This window comes from Pelmatolapia mariae, linkage group LG16_19, assembly GCF_036321145.2.
Source record: "Pelmatolapia mariae isolate MD_Pm_ZW linkage group LG16_19, Pm_UMD_F_2, whole genome shotgun sequence".
Classification (NCBI taxonomy): Eukaryota; Metazoa; Chordata; class Actinopteri; order Cichliformes; family Cichlidae; genus Pelmatolapia; species Pelmatolapia mariae.
Window position 1 is genome coordinate 1,596,341 of NC_086241.1, and position 18,124 is coordinate 1,614,464.

General features: G+C 41.7%; 1 protein-coding gene across 8 annotated transcripts in view; it reads right to left on the minus strand.

Annotated features, from left to right (window-relative positions):
- Positions 1–1,661: 1,661 nt before the first annotated feature.
- lrp1bb (low density lipoprotein receptor-related protein 1Bb) overlaps positions 1,662–18,124 on the minus strand; it is a 260,158-nt gene continuing 243,695 nt past the window's right edge. For 6 of the 8 annotated variants that reach the window (XM_063499991.1, XM_063499988.1, XM_063499985.1 and 3 more), the window contains 9 exons: positions 11,640–11,801; positions 10,933–11,107; positions 10,523–10,627; positions 8,026–8,139; positions 6,335–6,411; positions 5,722–5,812; positions 5,284–5,434; positions 3,573–3,647; positions 1,662–2,803 (listed from right to left, as the gene is read on the minus strand). In XM_063499991.1, coding sequence (XP_063356061.1) covers positions 2,663–2,803; positions 3,573–3,647; positions 5,284–5,434; positions 5,722–5,812; positions 6,335–6,411; positions 8,026–8,139; positions 10,523–10,627; positions 10,933–11,107; positions 11,640–11,801 — 1,091 coding nt within the window. In that variant the 3' untranslated portion in view covers positions 1,662–2,662. The remainder of the gene's footprint in view (positions 2,804–3,572; positions 3,648–5,283; positions 5,435–5,721; positions 5,813–6,334; positions 6,412–8,025; positions 8,140–10,522; positions 10,628–10,932; positions 11,108–11,639; positions 11,802–18,124) is intronic. The other 2 variants (XM_063499992.1, XM_063499990.1) reach the window with 1 other exon arrangement.

An 18,124-nucleotide genomic window follows, 5' to 3' on the forward strand; every position in this document is an offset into this window, starting at 1 on the left:
TCACTCCAGAAATTTGACTGTAAATGTTGTTACGGGTGATTTACTTTGAGAACCGTGATACAAGCCCAGGCTGACATCAACAAGACAAACCGGCAGCGATCAGAGAAGTTTGGGACGAGTGTGTAGAGCGCCAGCCACTCGCCCATATCCAAACGTCATGGTGAATGAGTGCCTGGTGGCTTTAGGGGACAAACAGTATATGTCAAGCAAGCAGCCTAAATATAGCATAAAGATATGGGCAACATGTGATGCCAGGACTAGTTGTCCCTGGAACATGCAGGTGTATATTGGGACACCGGAAAATAACCAAGTGGAGTATGTCTCAGAGGTCTCAAGGGACATAAGATGATAATTTCTTCATCTCCTGTGGTCTTGGTGAGGAGCTGTGTCAGAAGGAAGTGGGACTAATTTCCTCCATAAAAACAAATTCTGACTGGAAACAACTTTGTGTGTTTATATGTTTGAAATGGTTTCAAAGCAAATGTTCATGGTAGTAGTCTGTGATAAACAGGACACACAGTGTTTCATTGGATTATTTCTTACAGTCAAAATAGAAATTGTGCTTCTTTTTTTTAAACTCAAATTCAATGCTTATGAGATTAGTGAGACATACGGGCCATAAATAACAAACAGAAGTTTAAAGAACTGTAATGTTCACAAGAGCTTAAGTCAATGATAATACTGATAATGTATCTTTGAGGAGTCATTTTTGATTAGAAACTGTTTAACAACACGAGGGTTCATTGAGAAGGCCGATTCATTTATGTCGAACAGATTCAAACTTATTTCCTGCTCTGTGACAGCGATGCTCCTGGGCTACAGGCTTATTTTTGCTTTAATCAAAGACCCGTATACAGTCACGTGGCGTTGTTCGTGCTCGACCTTGGAAACGACCTCGACCTTCTAAAGGCCGCAGTCATAAAAGCTGAACATTTGAAATACGTTCTTCATCATTGCAGCTCTATTGGTAAATGTTCTATAGAAAACCGCGCTGGCAGAGAAAGGCCAGTCACAGCCACATTTTCTCCACATTACTCTGACTATTTCCACGCCGCGGTGCTGAGTGTGTTTGAGAGACTTTGTGTTGCAAGCTCTCAGCAAAGCATGAAAACCTGTGTTATCACAGCGGATGTCTCAGCGAAACAAAGCGCGCAGGCCAATTAGGGAAGCTGGAAACCGCGGCATCTATTTGTACCGTCATCAAAACGCGGTGAGCTGGGCGTGCTGGCAGATCCCGCCGATGGCACAGCAGATGGAGAAAGGGCAGGAGTGCCGTTGCCTCCTCTGGTTGCTATGGTGAGAATGGAGGTGAAATGTGTGGAGACAGAGCCGCTGTAAGTAAAGTGAAAGGAGACTGAATTATCATTCAGCAGGTGGCATGGACACCGCGCCCCCGCCTCCAGGTAATGAATAGTGCCGGCCTTCCTGTACTCACAGGGAGGGCAATAATCTTCCATCAGCCTCCTTCCTCTGCGCAGCAGGTAAAAGACCTCACGCTGCTGAGTGACTTGTCGGGTCAGCAGTCATGTGTAACAACTGACAGTTTGATCATTGGTTGAATAGCCTCATAGAAGTGCACACATACTATTATTCGACATCATATAACAATCATAGAACTCATTTTGGAGGATCAAGAGAAACAAAGTGGAAATAAGCCCCCTTTATTCAATATCGATTTACATTTTATATAAAAATTACTTACATTTAATACATTTCTTCAAAATACAAGCAGCCAAACAACATACAAATCAAATACAAAATTATAAAATTTCTTATATTTATCATCTTCCTTTTCTGAAGTAACAGATGTGTTTTATAATAACTCTTAGTAACTGTTTTTGTAGCTGTGGTAAATCTCTTTCTTCTCTCCATCTTTAATCCGTTTGTTGATATATGAGACCTAGAAAAATATGATATTCTGTCTTTCCAGCGTACAGTACGGGATCGGGGAATCTGATCGGAAAACATTCAGGGTGGGCTTCAATATCTTTCAGTGAAAGATACGTTTGTACGTCATATTACTGCTGAAACAGGGCGACTGAAGATTGAAATCTGTGGAAATGAGAAAGACGGGAGATAATGTGTGAGAAACGATTGTGTTGATATTATTGTGTCCAGAGGGACTGCCGGAGCAGAGCTGTCAGGTACAGAGATGCAAATAAAAGGAATCAAGCTCCACTTGTCGTTTGTGAAGCTCTCCGGTCCACATGTCACATGAAATAACAAAAACAGAAAAACCCACGCAACTCTTCTCTACTATACATACTTTTTTTTCCAGATAAAATGAGCCGGCCCTTCCCCTCATCGTCTCCGCAAAGCGAAACCGTATTCCTCTAGAACTACAAACAGGTATGGGTACAAATTCTAGCACTGCATTTTAAGGTTTCAACTGTGCACAAGTGTGGCTTCAGGTGTTAATAAAGTTTTTGCAAATCAGCAGCTTTACTTCAGTGTCATACGGTATACTGACAGCGCTGTATAACTGATCTCTGACAAACAGAAAGCAAACCATAAGTGGAAAATTCTTCAGCACAGCGACGAGGACATTATGCTGATGCTAAACCAGTAAAACCTAAGAGCCTCATAGGAAATAGAAAAATCTTGTTTCCTCCTTCATATTATACACTGTGGTAAAAAAAGAAGTACAAAGTGTAAAGTTAGGCTATGCGGCGGTTTCATGAATTGTCCCCTCGAGTTTCTTTGGGAGTAGCTCTCTCCTCTCATCGATACTGATGACTGGCTTCCGGCAGTTTTGCCCGTCGATGTAGATCTTTGCATACACTGGATTGGAGTAGTTCATGGGCTAAACAGGCAGGGAAAGAGATGCAAAGTAGAAATGTTAATTTACAGAATGAACAAATATTTTACAACAGTAGGAGTCTCGAGGTTGCATTTTAATAGATGTTGTGGATGAGTGTTTTTGTTGGTCGCTTGGAAGCAATCAAGAAAGTCTTCATGTCAGATTCACCTCATACAAACTATCACTTACATCAGCTTTAATGAAACCTGGGCTAATTTAAATTCATGTACAATTTCCTCTGTCTTGTTGGCTGCGTTTTGATCCAATTTGAATCCATTTAGATGGATCTGCGCTCTGTTAGCAGCTAGCAGATTGTTTAACCGATGTTCCATCAGAGGAGGTTTGCTGGAAACAGATGGCGGCTGCATCTCAGTGAAACCAATAAAGTTTGCAAACTTTTCACAGTCCCACAAATATTAGCAAAATGAACAACAGAACTGAACTTGGTGCCAATTGTCGTGGATTTGGGAAACATTTTTTAATAAAAAGTTGATTATTGGAACTTTAAGGAAAGTTTGGTGGTTTTTGGACTGGGTTAGCAAACAAGAGTGAGACTGTAAAACAAACCAATGTCACAAAATGATAAAGGGAGCAAGTATATATCAGATGTCAACATTAGCATGATTTTTGTTTTACACAGTACTTAAAAATAGCAGAATGTAACTAAAATGTAGCTACACAAAACACACAAAGCTTCCTCGGAGTGAATTTATATAAAAATGGATCTTTTTTCTTCTTCTTCAGAGTAAAAAATAAAGTGTGTAACACTCACCTGTCCAGGGATGACCTCCTTGGGCACAGAATTCATGCCCAAGGTGTGAGGGTCGGTGGATTTTACACACCAGCCCTGCAACAAAACAAGCACCATGCCATATAAATAAAGAAGAACTCTCACAGTCCAAATACGGGTTTTAAAACTGCACTGAATTAACAAATTAGCAAGTACCACGAGAGCTGGACGTATGGAGGCTGGTTTACATTCACACCAGCAGGTCTCGGTTAAAAAAACAGAAAGAACCAGGCAGACTGGACTCACAATAGCAGATGTCAAAGTTGGCAGCTTAAGAAGTGATAGCATTAGGCTTGAACTTGCAGCAGGTGAGCTACATAACTGCATCTGTGAAGGTGTTATGATTCATTTGATATGCTGGGAGTTGGTGTGGGGTGGAGCGCTCTAAACAGAATAAATCACCAGACAGACAGACGTCCTCCTCCAGGTTCATGGCATCTGTATATTTTTGAGCCCAAGCCAGAGAGATTGTAAAATCTCTGCAAAGCTTAATGTAATTCCACCGGATGCATCTCAATTCTAAATATCACATCCCAGCAGCTGCCGGGCCAGATGCAGAGAACACAGCACTGAATTATTTTCCAATCTGAAAGACACATTTGAACTGTTGTCCTTGCTCTACCCTTCAATTAAAGACGACATAGTGGTGCTGCAGCATCAAGGCTAATAATTAGCAAGTGTGATAAGGACTGGCATCAATCAAGGTCTAAACTTGAGCAGATTTTCTCATCGCTTTTAAAACACTGCAGTATTAACAAGGATGTGGTAGTAAGGGATATACACATATGGCAAATTAAAACAACATTATGCAAATATTTTACAATAAAATAGCCAAGAAACAGTCATTAGTTTGTTACGCAAACTGCTTCTGTCTGTCAGTTCTCGCTCTTTGCAACTTCACTTCATCCTCCCATGAAAAGTGCACAATGCTTTACGACACACTAATAACTCCTAGTTTTCAGCTGGCTATAAAAAACTGGCTCAGTGTTCTCACTGCAGACATCAAGGTAGAGCTCAAAGGACCTTGAAGTTCTTGATGAAGAGCGCTATAACGACAGAGTCTCTGAGTAGGAGGCTAGACAGTAAGACGAGTTTCACATTAGGAGACTCCTGGTCGACCTTCTTACAGCTGGGCCACATGTATTTCATAGACAATCTATGTAACTGTATATAAAAATAATATAGTGATGACCATTAAGATTTATCCTCTACATATCCTGATGAAAAGGAGCCAGCATCTGCTGTACTGTAAATTCAACTTATAGGAGATCAAATGGTACAAATTTGTTAAGGTTGTATAAACTTTATTTAGTTGGAACACACGTGCAGTAAGTTTTATATGTGCAAAAATAGTTTAGAGAGAAATTATTAAGTTTTCAGCATTTAATGCAGCAGAGTCCTGCAGACGCTGCCCAACAAAAGTTACATTGAATCAAATATGAGATGAAAACTGAAAATGAATCCACTCACTTTAAATGAGTACCGGTATGTAGCTAAATGTAATTACTTTGACATTTGTATCTGAGAACATACAAACAGATTCAGCTGCATGTGTTAAGCCCCACTGAAAGTTCCTCATCAACTTTTACTGCAGAGATGTTTGACTCGATAAAGTCAAACACTGAATTCCATCCTATTAAAACAGGAATGACGTGTTGTTCAATGAGCACACGTGACACACACACACACCCACCTTATGAGGGTCAAGTGTGAAGTTTGGGCGCAGCAGGCTGCCTGCATCAGCATGGTTGTCGTGGTCCACTTCATACATGTTGTATGACGGGTTCCCAATTTCCACGTTTATCCCTCCGTTGGTCATGGGCTGCCTCTGCACACGTTTGCCCCTGAGTCGTGCAGAGCCCGTCATCATTAACACGACACACAACATGCTGTCAGTGTGCTGCTACACGATGCTACTGGGCATACTTGGAGCATATCACTTTGTTAAATAGCCATGAACGATGGATTATTATCACAGGCTCAGAGTTCAGATCTCCTACTGAAAGCAAACTTTTCACTCATAAAGCAAAGGCATCCATTCATCTTCAAAGCTCTGCGATGCTGGAGCTCTCATCTGTTACTGCTTAGAAGCTTCTTTTTCTTAAATATTTGTATTTCTTTATTGACGTACCTTTGCCTCCGTCGGCAGATATAAACACCTGCTACCACCATCACAATCAAGATGACCAGCAGGACCAGAGGCACAATGATAGCGATGCTCCCTGGGGAACAGAGAGAGGAAAGGCGGTGTGACGTGATGAGCGACCATCAAAGGGGCTGACCGCGGCGTGAACAGAGCCACTTTAAATAACAGCGTTTTCACTTCACAGGGCTTCGCTGTTTGCACATTTCACTCCATTTACATACGTCCAGCACAGGCAGGCTGCACATTCACATTTAGAAATGTAAGACATTTTACACTGACATGCACGACTTCAGAATATATATTTTTTTAAATCTTAAATCTAAGTTGAAGACAGAGGAGTCATATTACTGAACCCTGACGGGCTGGCAGCTGCAGCCCCTCTAATTCAAACAAGGAAACCCCGCTGAGCAGAGCCCTTTGTGCTCAAATGATGCAAACCGCAGAGGTTGGTAGGAGTTCGGTAGTTCGATGCCAATCTGTTGATGTTCAGATGTACGAGTTATCGCTCCACTGAAATGCAATAAGGTCAGTGAACCAGTGACACATGCAGGTATTCAAACAGGAAATTTTAAGGCTTCTTGACATTCCCAGTCCTCACCTCCGCTCATATTGTCTGATCTGCTGCTTTTAGGGGCGGGTCTCTCGCACTGCGTTCCTGCCCAATTGGCTGAACATCTGAAGGAGGTCAAAAGAGAATATAAATAAACTATCATTAGCATACTTTGGCTGCAGAGAGGCTGCTGAGAAAACAACTTTGCGAAATGATCTACGATATGATGTGACTGTGGCTTACACATACGGCATACGGCTTTGATTCAACACAAACAAAACACCACCTGGAGAGAGAGCACTAAGCACATACATGTTGTGTTGGTAAAGAGCTTAATGTGAACTGACGTGTTGAATATTCAGTGGATTAACAAAAAACAGGAAAGATCAAAGGATGACAACAAGTCGTCATCTCATTTGTGTTCCAATGGGATCCGATGGGCGTGATGCATGACCCTTGTTAGAGGAGGTGATATCTAATTTAGCTGACGCTAAAGCATGTAAAGCATGAGTGATCTGGTGGGGGCGGCAGGGTGATGATAGGATGAAACTATCCTAAATAACATGCACTTGCAGAATCAGAACATCAGGCTTTGACAACAACTTTATTAGGACATCGGGCGTAACCTGGGTCTTTATTTTCCCGCCTTTGAGAAGCAAAAACCAGGATGGAACTGAGTCCCTTCAACAAAGAAACCCGGCTAAGTTGTAAAAGTTAAAGGCCTTAAATATGAACACCGATTAAAGATGACATGTTCAGCCTAGTAAATTATGTGCAATGACCGGTCAGGACGTACTTAGCTAGCCATCATGCACAGGCTGCAAATGCACTGATGCCCACATCACACACACAGTGTTATGCTGTAACCTTCCCGTGGTTCATGTGTGCAAGGTGACGCCTGCATGAGATGGGTGGCAGTAAGAGGCAACAAACGTTATGCAGCAGCCGGTGATGTAATAAGTGCCCCTTCAATTCATGTCTATATACAACGTAGCAGTGCTAATATACATTAGCAACATCTTTATCTACCATGAAAGACTGCTGGTGCTGCTACTATCTCTGTCACTTATTATAGAAATAAGAATCATATGTGGCTTTAAGCAGCAGTAGCATAAATAGCATCCTGTACTGTTACCGCTTAGCTTGGCACGCCAGAAAGAGAGCTACAGCTAGCTGTCCTAAAGTAACAAAATGAGCATAGCAACAGGTTTAAAATAAAAACTATTTCCTGTTTTAAAGTCGTTTAAATATCAAAGGTTAAAATGAAATACTGTCACATGTAACTACTTAGAAGAAACTCAGCAGAATTTCTACAAAATTCTGTTTTTGAACCTTAGAAACAAGCACATGTCTCTAAACGCCATCTGACCAGTGCTGTAATTAGTGTTCGACCCAAAAAGGCTGTCACACGTTTTCTTTCTTACTGCAGCGAACATATTCAACACATGTTAGTGCTAATAATAGTCATAAATATAGTCATGTTGTGGTAACATATTCTAATAAAACAATATTATAGTATTCTGTGTCATTCCACCAGGGTAGCATTATTTTCCATCTACGATGAGTCATTACTATATCCAGTACTTATTACATGACAAGCTGCTACAAGGAGGCACCATCACAGAGAGGCCTATGTGCTGGACTGAGGCTGAAATGAAGCCGAATGGAGTGGGGGTGGGTTGTGTACAAAAGGAGGTGAGTGGGCGCTGAATACAGCTGGAGAGGTGAGAGGGACCTACTTGCAGCGTGGTTTGTTAAGAGCTGTTAATGTGCACATCCCCTCATTCTGACAGAAGTAATCGCAGGGGTTGGCCAGCTCATCACAACGTTGGTTCTTGAACCCTGACGTGCAGCTGCAAAACATGTGTTTGGAGTGACAAAAGGGCCCAAGAACTGTTCAACTGTCGGCTGCCTCATGAGTGGCGACAGAACGCTAAACCCTGTTAGCAGCTCAAGTCCTAAGATGCAACAAGACAGTGCGACGTCTGCAAATTAGCAAAACAGATCAACAAACGTCCCTGCTCAGCACGTGAGGGGGACACCTGTGGGGCCTGCTGCAGATTACTAAAACTGTTAAACAAGAACTTTGGGCCCCAACATGATGGTTGTTTGCATCCACATAAATGCATCTAATAAGCAAAAGACCAGAAAACACATTTAGTTTTATTAAACAATATAAATGACAGCTTACAGGGGAAATAATGATTTGATTCTCTATTGAATTTATTAACAATCTCTCAGACTGAAAATGAACTAGAAACACAAAAAAAGCAAATTATATAAAAGCACTAAATGAATTTGCATGTCACTGAGTGAAATACGTATCTGATCCACTTCAACCTGAATTCTGGCTCTCACAGACTGGCTGTGTGATCATGTGCCATAATCAATTAATCAATTCAATCAAGTGTTCCGGTCCAACCTCTGCACCACCACGTGTGAGACCAAAGGGTGTCAAAGGTCGCCAGCGCCAAGACTGCAGACCTGCACAAGGCTGGAATAGGATACCATCAGCGAGAAGCTTGGTGAGAAGGTGACAACGGCTGCTGCGATAATTTGGAAGGGGAAGAAAAATAAATATGTCCTCAGTCTGGAGCTCCATGTGAGAGCTTGCATCATGGGATGAGGATGATCAGCAAGGTGCGGGTTCAGCCCAAAGCTCCACGGCACACGTACAGGCCCGTCTTAAATTTGTGAACTTCTAAATGATTCAGAGAAGGCTCGGAAGAAAGTGCTGTGGTCAGATGAAACCAAAACTGGCAACAACTCAGCCCACTGTGTTTGCAGAGGTGGAAACATTATGCTTTGGGGATGTTTTTCTGATAGGGTACAGGATGACTTTGCCTCACTGAGGGGGCCAATGGAGAGGTAACATCTCGGACAAGAACCTCCTTCCCTCGGCCAGGACACTGACAACTGGTCATGGACGAGTTTCCAGCATGAAAATGAGTCATGTCATGCAGGAAGGACCAAGTCATGTTTTGCTTGGGGATCAAATATTTATTTCCATCACTGACATGCAAATTCTTTTATACCTTTTATGTAATGTGTGTTTTTTTCTGGATTTTTTGTTTGATAAAAACGTACAAATTTAGGGATCAAATAATTCTTTCCCCACTGCACAGCTGACCGATGGATATTTCTAACTGTAGATGCTAAAATAACTTTGCTTTTGTGCAAAAAAGGAAAAGAGCAACAACATAAAGTCACACAGTATATAGCTGCTTAACAGGAATGTTTGAACTTTGTTAGACAGCAGTGAAATGTTGAGGTATTCTCTTCGTATATTTGAGGTTTTTAAAGCAAGAATGATTCCAGCCGTAGCAGCTCTGCCCGCTGAGCTTTCTTCTTTAGGTAGGCTTGATGAAATATACATTTACTCAGAGTATTAAGGTCAAACATTATGATTTCTTGACGCCGACGTATCCATCATCTCACATAATCTCTCATCTTGCAGCAAATAATAAACCGCATTATCAGGATCTGTTAACCTCATCGAATAAGATGGAATCATTTGCATAGAAATTGATTCCATCCCCTGGAATCTGTGAGCGGCGCCTGCAAATTTCAATTTAACTACAGTGGACAATGGGCATTTAAAAAAATTGAGAGTTGGCCTTTGAAATGGATTTCCAATTTCCTCCTTGGACAGAGTTTTAACACAGCACTGCGTGTGATTATAGTGGAGGAGGTATTCATTTACAGGGAGCCCTCTCAGTAGCCTTTCACGGCGACTTCTTCACGTGTGCCAGTCAAGCTTTTGTCTCGTGCAATTTTTCGAGCTTCGTGGCACGCTGAACTACTGAGAAACTTCTAAACCCTCTGACTGAAGAGAGCCACAGAGGCCTGACATCAGCTCTCAGCTGGAAAAGTGTGATATGTTGAGAATAGCTGGCTTTGAAGGAGTCTGAAACCATTTTTATCTTCCTAAAACCTTAAGCCACAGCGAGGTGTCACACAGCACAGGATGCTGTACTGGCACTCGGCCCCCTGCTGTTTCATGGCCTCCACATAGTGACATCAAACCTTCAACTTAAGGATTTCTTTCCAAAGGAAGACATCTATCTCGCGCTGTTCTCGAAGCAGGGGAATGGTACCCGCGACGACTTTCAGTTTTTAAAGCCGGGCTTTCTAGGGCACAGAGGCGACGCCTGAATCGAAACAGTGATGTGAGTGTGAATAACAGTGGAGAACATTGAGTTTTTCCTTACTTTCACCCATTAGGCAGGAACTTACTGACAGAAAGGCAGGTTGGTGTCAGGGTCCAGGTGGCAGGTACCTCCATTGTAGCAATATCCGTCACACAGCTGACAGCTTGGTGCTATTCTGCCATTTGTGCAGCTAGAGGGTGAAGAAATAATGGATTCTAGTTACAACCAGAAAACTATACTTACAAGAAGCAGAGAGTTCAGCCAGCTTCAAATTCACTGACATGACCAAACCTAAAACGCTACAGGGTACGTGGCCTTAAATTATTGATTTAATTAAATCAATTCTTCCCGCCGGCAGCCTGTGGGTGAAGCAACTGAGCCCTGAATGAACAATATACTGTTTAACTTGTTTTTTCCATGAATAAAAATCAACTATGAAGCCTCACAGCCAAAGGGATGATGGACAAGAGTGGCGAGTAAATACGGAGTGCTCACTTGCAAACCACTTCTCCCGTCTCCTCGTTAATGAGGCAAGGAGCTCCGTGGCATCGGAGACACTTGTCCATCTCGCACTTGTTCCCTTCAAACCTGGCAGGACACACACACTCCACGTAGCCGCTGCTGGATAAAGTGCAGGCCTTGGAGTTCACGCAGTAGTGATGACAAATGTCTGTTTTAGGTTTGCAGAGATAAACAGAGAGAGGGGATAATGTAGAAACATAGTCTAAGCTGATTTGATTAGAACAGTACATGGCTTTAATGGGACTTAATTATCCACATCAAATGATATCTTAGCCACAGATGAAAACATATCACCCTTTGGGCAAGCAACAGTGGGAAAAACTAATGATGTGCAGATGAAATTGTTTCCCCGCAACCCATTATGTCAAAGCGCAGCAAAAGAAAATACATTATCACCCCGGTGCAGAAACACCCAAAGGTTGTTTGATGGTAGAATTTTGATTTTTGTTTATCTGCAAATTGAAGCAAATGTGGTGTTTTTGGAAAGAAGAGACTTTGAGGGGACTGCTTTTGTCTCTCGCTCAGAGTGGGAACTCTCAAACGCTTTGTTCTGTGGATTTTATGTGACATAACTGAATTCAAATCGATGATTTTCTTTTGATTAGGTGCTACTGGCAGTCACAGGCAGCCAGGGGAACATCAATGACTGTTTGTGTTTGTTTGCTGCCAACAGGACTCACGATAAAGACAGCGGTCCCCGGTATACTCGGCCATACAGCGGCACACCGGCTGGTTCCCCTGAGTGACGTCGCACGTTCCCCCATTTAAACAGTAATTGTCACAAATCCTTTTCTCACAAAAAGGCCCTGAGAATCCGACAGGACAGCGGCACGTGGGCTTTCCTGAAAAGAAATATGAGCATAAAAGATTATTAGAGCAGGGGAAGATGGAAATCAGCAACGAACTGATGAATTAATCCGTCACAGAACTGCTTTAGTTTGTTCCACAGAGCCATGAGCCAAAACTGCTGTGCACAAACATGATGCATCCACGCGCTGTAAACACACCTGAAAACAGACCTACACAGATGCACTTCATATTTATATGGATATATATAGGACTGTGCAAAAGTATTGAGCCTCGCCTAATTTCTTTATAGAGAAAGAAATTATTCTTTTAATATTCTTTATATAGAGACACTTTATTAACTTTTTTCAAGTCATCGTGAGTAATAATTTTACTCATTTTCAGTCACATCCCTGTAGCTGATGATTTTCAAAGGTTTATTTTCTTTGGTTTATTTGCTGAACTGAAGATAAAGAAGATAAATAACTGAACCCTGTGGGAGCCAACACATCACAAAATAGCCAGAAAATTCAGATTTTTGGAACTGAGATGTTTATGAACCTTTATAACAAAATCCCCCTTTTTTTGCTGTATCATGTTGTTTTTGATATCTTTTTATTATATATTTATTATATAGTTTTGTTTCACATTTAATACACTGAGTGTTTTTGGCAACTTTCTGTTAACAACAATGTTAATTTTAGACCAAAAAAAGAGTTTTGTTCATAACACTTTGAAATGATGGCAAGTACTGATCATGTTGATGAGTCAGAAACTCATGTAGCAAATATGATACAAAGGGCATTACAGGGTTACGGTGTGAGCCGGACAACATAGCACGGGCACTGTGTTACCAGCAGCATCAGAAAAACATAATTTGTTCACAATGGAAGAGCGGCTGTCAGCTATTCTTAATGAAGGGAAACAGGCAGAAAAATCTGAGGTATGGCAACAGAAGTAAGAACTGGACTGAATACTAACAGCAACAGGTCTCATATGATGAATTCAAGAATTTGAATGGAGTGAAAGAAGCCTGGAGAACGATTCCTGGAGAAAACTCACAGACATTACGAGAAAGCAGGCTGCTGGTTTTGCTCACTGGGTGGAGAGACAACCTGTATGCTGTTAAGGCCTCGGGCCATTTTCTGGGCCACTTCTGTTGGTCTTACGTCCTGTCTTCTATCTACTGTCCTAATGCAATAAAGTCTAAAAAGCCCCAAAACAGATATATCAGAAAACACAAGAAAACTGGTGATAACAAATATCGACTTTCACGCTTGTTAAAATCGTACAAAATCTATTTCTGCCTCATATGCTGTATTTCCATGCATGTAGGGAACAGTTTTTTCTAGTGAAACGGTTCCCAGTAGTTCAATTCCTTGGAATTGTGAGCCTGTTTGCCTATTGATTCTCCTTATCGATTTCAGTTGGTGAGTCGGAGCAGGAAACACTGGTGGAGTCTACAGTGTGGATATAAACATTACTTTTATTTTTATTGCACAAAGAGGCGAGAACACGATGGTGAAGTGCAAACTGCATCCAGGACAGAAACAACCACATCATGCTGCTAACACAACTAGCACCTGCACAGACAGCATGCTAATGCTAAGTTAGGTAAGAACCCAAAGTGATGGAGTCTGAGTGACTGCTGACCCCAGACCAGCAGCCACAGTTAGAAAGATTGTATAAATACCTTGGTGTGAAACTTTGTTACAATCCTAGAGCTCACACATGGGTAAAAGAAAAAGCACAGATTGGAAACGATCTTCACACAGACCGTACAGAAACTCATGTACTGCACGTTCTGATTATTTTTACAATTACAGACGTCTGAGTGTTGAAAATTGCCTCCTTGTGCGGGTAATCTGAAACAGTAACCGTCCAATCATGCTTGCCGTTTTTATAACGGACAGGCGAGAGCAGGAAACAAGTTCAAGAGGTGTTCAGAAAAGGTAACAATTGAACACTACTTACACAGCACACAACCAAGTTGCCATGGATACAGGTCTCGCCATGTAGGTCACACTACACCACTTGGTAATTTCACACTCTACAATTCTGTGCCTGGAATAATCTGACTTTGAAACGTCCAAAGGAAATCAATCTCTCCATTCGGATCTGATAACTCAATAACTGATGGGGTTAAATCTTTCTGAGAAGCCAAAACGTCACAGCTATGAACTGCCTGCTGCGCTCAGCTGTTCTCTTCATTTCTGTAAAACTAAAGTGAACATTAGTTCAGGTTTTCACAAATACTGATGCCAACTGTTTTTGGATGGGTCAGCAAGCTGCAATGTAAGTTTTATAGACTTCTTACTTATGTTTCTTGAATATTGAACATTATCGTATTATGGGATGCATAAATCAAACTGTTTCACTGCTGTTATTTAGTAATACTAGGGAAAACTTTTATGAAAGACATCACTAAAATGTTACAGGAACACAAAGTGAATAATACTCTTCTTGCCTATTCTTCTTATTATAAATGACCAATGCACTTGTTACCATAGGAACATGGTAGTGTAAACACTGAAATGAGCTCAAACTTCCTGGTCCAACTTTTGCAATCGTGTCACTGCTATGCTGATGACACGCAGCTCTATCTGTCCATGAAGCCAGGTAACACACACCAATGAGTTAAACTGCAGGAATGTCTTAAAGACATAAAGACCTGGATGGCTGCTAACTTTCTGCTTCTTAATTCAGATCAAACTGAGGTTATTGTACTCGGCCCTGAAAATCTTAGAAATATGGTATCTAAGCAGATTCTTACTCTGGATGGCATTACCTTGGCCTCCAGTAACACTGTGAGGAACCTTGGAGTCATTTTTGACCAGGACATGTCCTTCAACGCACATATTAAACAAATATGTAAGACTGCTTTCTTCCATTTGTGCAACATCTCTAAAATTAGAAATATCCTGTCTCAGAGTGATGCTGAAAAACTAGTTCATGCATTTATTACTTCCAGGCTGGACGACTGTAATTCATTATTATCAGGAAGTCCTAAAAACTCCCTGAAAAGTCTTCAGCTAATCCAAAATGCTGCAGCAAGAGTCCTGACAGGGACTAGAAAGAGAGAGCAGATTTCTCCTGTATTGGCTTCCCTTCATTGGCTTCCTGTTAAATCCAGAATTCAAAATCCTGCTCCTCACATACAAGGTCTTAAATAATCAGGCCCCATCTTATCTTAATGACCTTGTAGTACCATATCACCCTATTAGAGCACTTCGCTCTCACACTGCAGGCTTACTTGTTGTTCCTAGAGTATTTAAAAGTAGAATGGGAGGCAGAGCCTTCAGTTTTCAGGCCCCTCTTCTGTGGAACCAGCTTCCAGTTTGGATTCAGGAGACACCTGCCCGCCCCTCCCTGAGCCTGGTTCTGATAAAAGTATTTTCCTGTTAAAAAGGAGTTTTTCTTCCCACTTTCGCCAAGTACTTCATATGCAGTCATTTGAGTGTTTTCTCTGTTTTATTGTAGCACCTTGAGGTGACGGCTGTTGTGATTCGGTGCTACATAAATAAAACTGAATTGAATAGATGTCTACATTTATCTGCTGCACCAAGCATTTTAGACATTGACCATCTCAAGCCTGACTACATACTGTGAATTCTGGGTAATTTAAGACCGTTTACAAAATGAAATAAATCCCTAGTTGAACATTTATGGGATATTTCTTATTACTGTGTAAGTTATTTATTTATTTATTTATTTATTTATTAAGTGTAATAAAAAAATAATACAAACAAAGGAGAATCATTGACAAGAATACACTAAGTGTAAACACTGCATGAAATCTGTGCTGCACAAACCTGCAGCAGTGCTTTGATGCTGTGGTTTCTAATTTTGGCGCTGTTGTCTGCTTGTCCTAATCATTCACCCTGCATCAGGATGATTTCATTGGGAAAACAAAAACAGCTGATGATATCCTCACTGATGTCCATATTGAGAGGGATTTTCTTCTTACTGTTGTTTCATAACAATGCCAGCAAATCATAATTTATGACATTTTGTTGTGTCCCATTAGTCAAATTAGGTGTCACTGATTGTTCTCATAGCGACACCAGCCTGATCGTGTCTTCACACCAAATATCAAGTTTTGGTGTGCCAAAGATGCAGACTGATGCTAATTTGTGCAGAGCAACGCAAACAGAGGCAAGTGTCTCTGCATGAGTTCACCTGCTTCTCAGTGGGCTGCAGACACCTGTGAATTCTCCTGATAGGGTGACAATCAGAAATGAGGAACATCTTTACTGTCATGTTCTCTAAGTAGCTGCACCCACAAGAACTTCTCAGCTCAGTGCTTACGAACACTGGAGGAATTCCTGGTACATGAGTAAAAACAATAAGCACACTTTATTCACAAGCTGATAACAAACGTACAGAAAAAAAAATTTATGTTTAACAGATCCAAAAGAAAAAAATCAGGAAACAACAAAAAGCACAAAATAAATACCAAATGCTACAAAAAGGTTGAAGCACAGATACCAGAAACACAGGAAGTGACAAAGGAAACAAAGAGCAAAGCAGACGATCAGACAGAGTTAATTATTTCAACATTATGTGCAGTCTTAGTACTGCTGTTTATTTCTCCGTTTATGGCTGCAGATTATAGCTGTGAAGCCCTAAACTGGCTCTACTTAAAGATTAAAAGTTACTGTCTCACAGCCTAATAAAGAAGACGTGGAAACACTTTGTGTTGTCAGCAGATCAAAGTGTAATTAACTGTATTGATTGAACAGGTATTCTTGTGTTTTTGTTCCAGCATCCAAACGAGTATAAACACAGACTCGGCAGCTTCCTTCTACACTTCAAATTAAGAGCAAAAACATGCATACAGTTTTTTCTTCACCCAAAGAAAACATCATAACGTTAGTAACTTTACAGCTTTCATTTGTGACGAGAGTAACGAGCTGCATCTATAACCTGCCTCCCCCAGCACAGGTCTGTGTTGGTCGAGCCACATCAAAATTAGAGCCGTGTTTGTGGCACAGAAACTGACTTTATGCTCAACCTTTGCACCCCTCAAACACATCATCAAGTTCACCGATGACACGACTGTGGTGGGTCTCATCTGCAAGAATGATGAGTCAGCATACAGAGAGGAGGTGCAGCAGCTAATGGACTGGTGCAGAGTCAACAACCTGTCTCTGAATGTGGACAAAACAAAGGAGATGATTGTTCAGAAGAGCACGGAGAGATCACTGTCCACTAACCCTAACCCTTAACATTGATGGATCCTCTGTGGAGGTCGTTAAAAGCACCAAATTCCTTGGTGTTCACCTGGCGGAGAACCTCTCCTGGTCCCTCAACACCAGCTCCATAACTAACAAGGCCCAGCAGTGTCTCTACCTCCTGTGGAAGCTGAGGAAAGCCCATCTCCCTCCATCCATTCTCACCACCTTCTACAGAGGGACTACTGAGAGCGTCCTGAGCAGCTGCATCACTGTCTGGTATGGTAACTGCACTGTATCAGATCGCCGTACCCTACAACGGATATTGAGCAGCTGAGAAGATCATTGGAGCTTCTCTTCCCTCCATCACACCTGCTCCATCCGCAAAGCCACCAGCGTTGTGGAGGACCCCACACACCCCTCACACACACACCCCTCACCCAGCTGCCTTCTGGAAAGAAGTACCGGAGCATCCAGGCCCTCACTGCCCGATTGAGGAACAGTTTCTTCCCCCGAACCGTAAGTCTCTCACACACACACACACACACACACACACACACACACACACACACACACACACACACACCTTCATACATCAAGTTACTTTTTGCACAGTGTTCAGCCCACTGTCATTGTTGCACTTTTCTGTTGTATCTGTATTGTTCTGTTCTGCTCGGTGTTTCACTGTTTTTCATTCGTTTTTTGCAGTTTTTGCACACTTGCACTTCATGCAGTCCTGTGTTGATTGTCTTAAATGTCATATGTAGCACCATGGTGCTTCACTGTGTGCTGTACCACTGCACATGGTGGAAATGACAATAAAGCCACTTGACTTGAAATCTGGACTCATACAGAGGATTCATTGGTGGTTAGAAACAGAAGGGGAACACAGCACAGCTGAAAACACTCAAGACTATAAGACAGAGAGGGAATATAACCTGAAACAAGAAACAGGAGAAACCCAACTAACCAAGTAAAACAGGAAACAGAAACTCTGCCTTAAGAACACACACTAGAAGACGGAGTGAAGACTGGAGGGCAGAGGGACAGAAAGGAGGTTAAAGGTTATCAATCCTACTCAAAGACTTTATCTGCATCAGCACCAACATGACAGCACAATCCATGACACAAAATCTAGCTGCTTACTGATGATAACATGTTTTCCTGTAAACAAACAGGTCACAGATTGTGTTTCTTGAATGTCC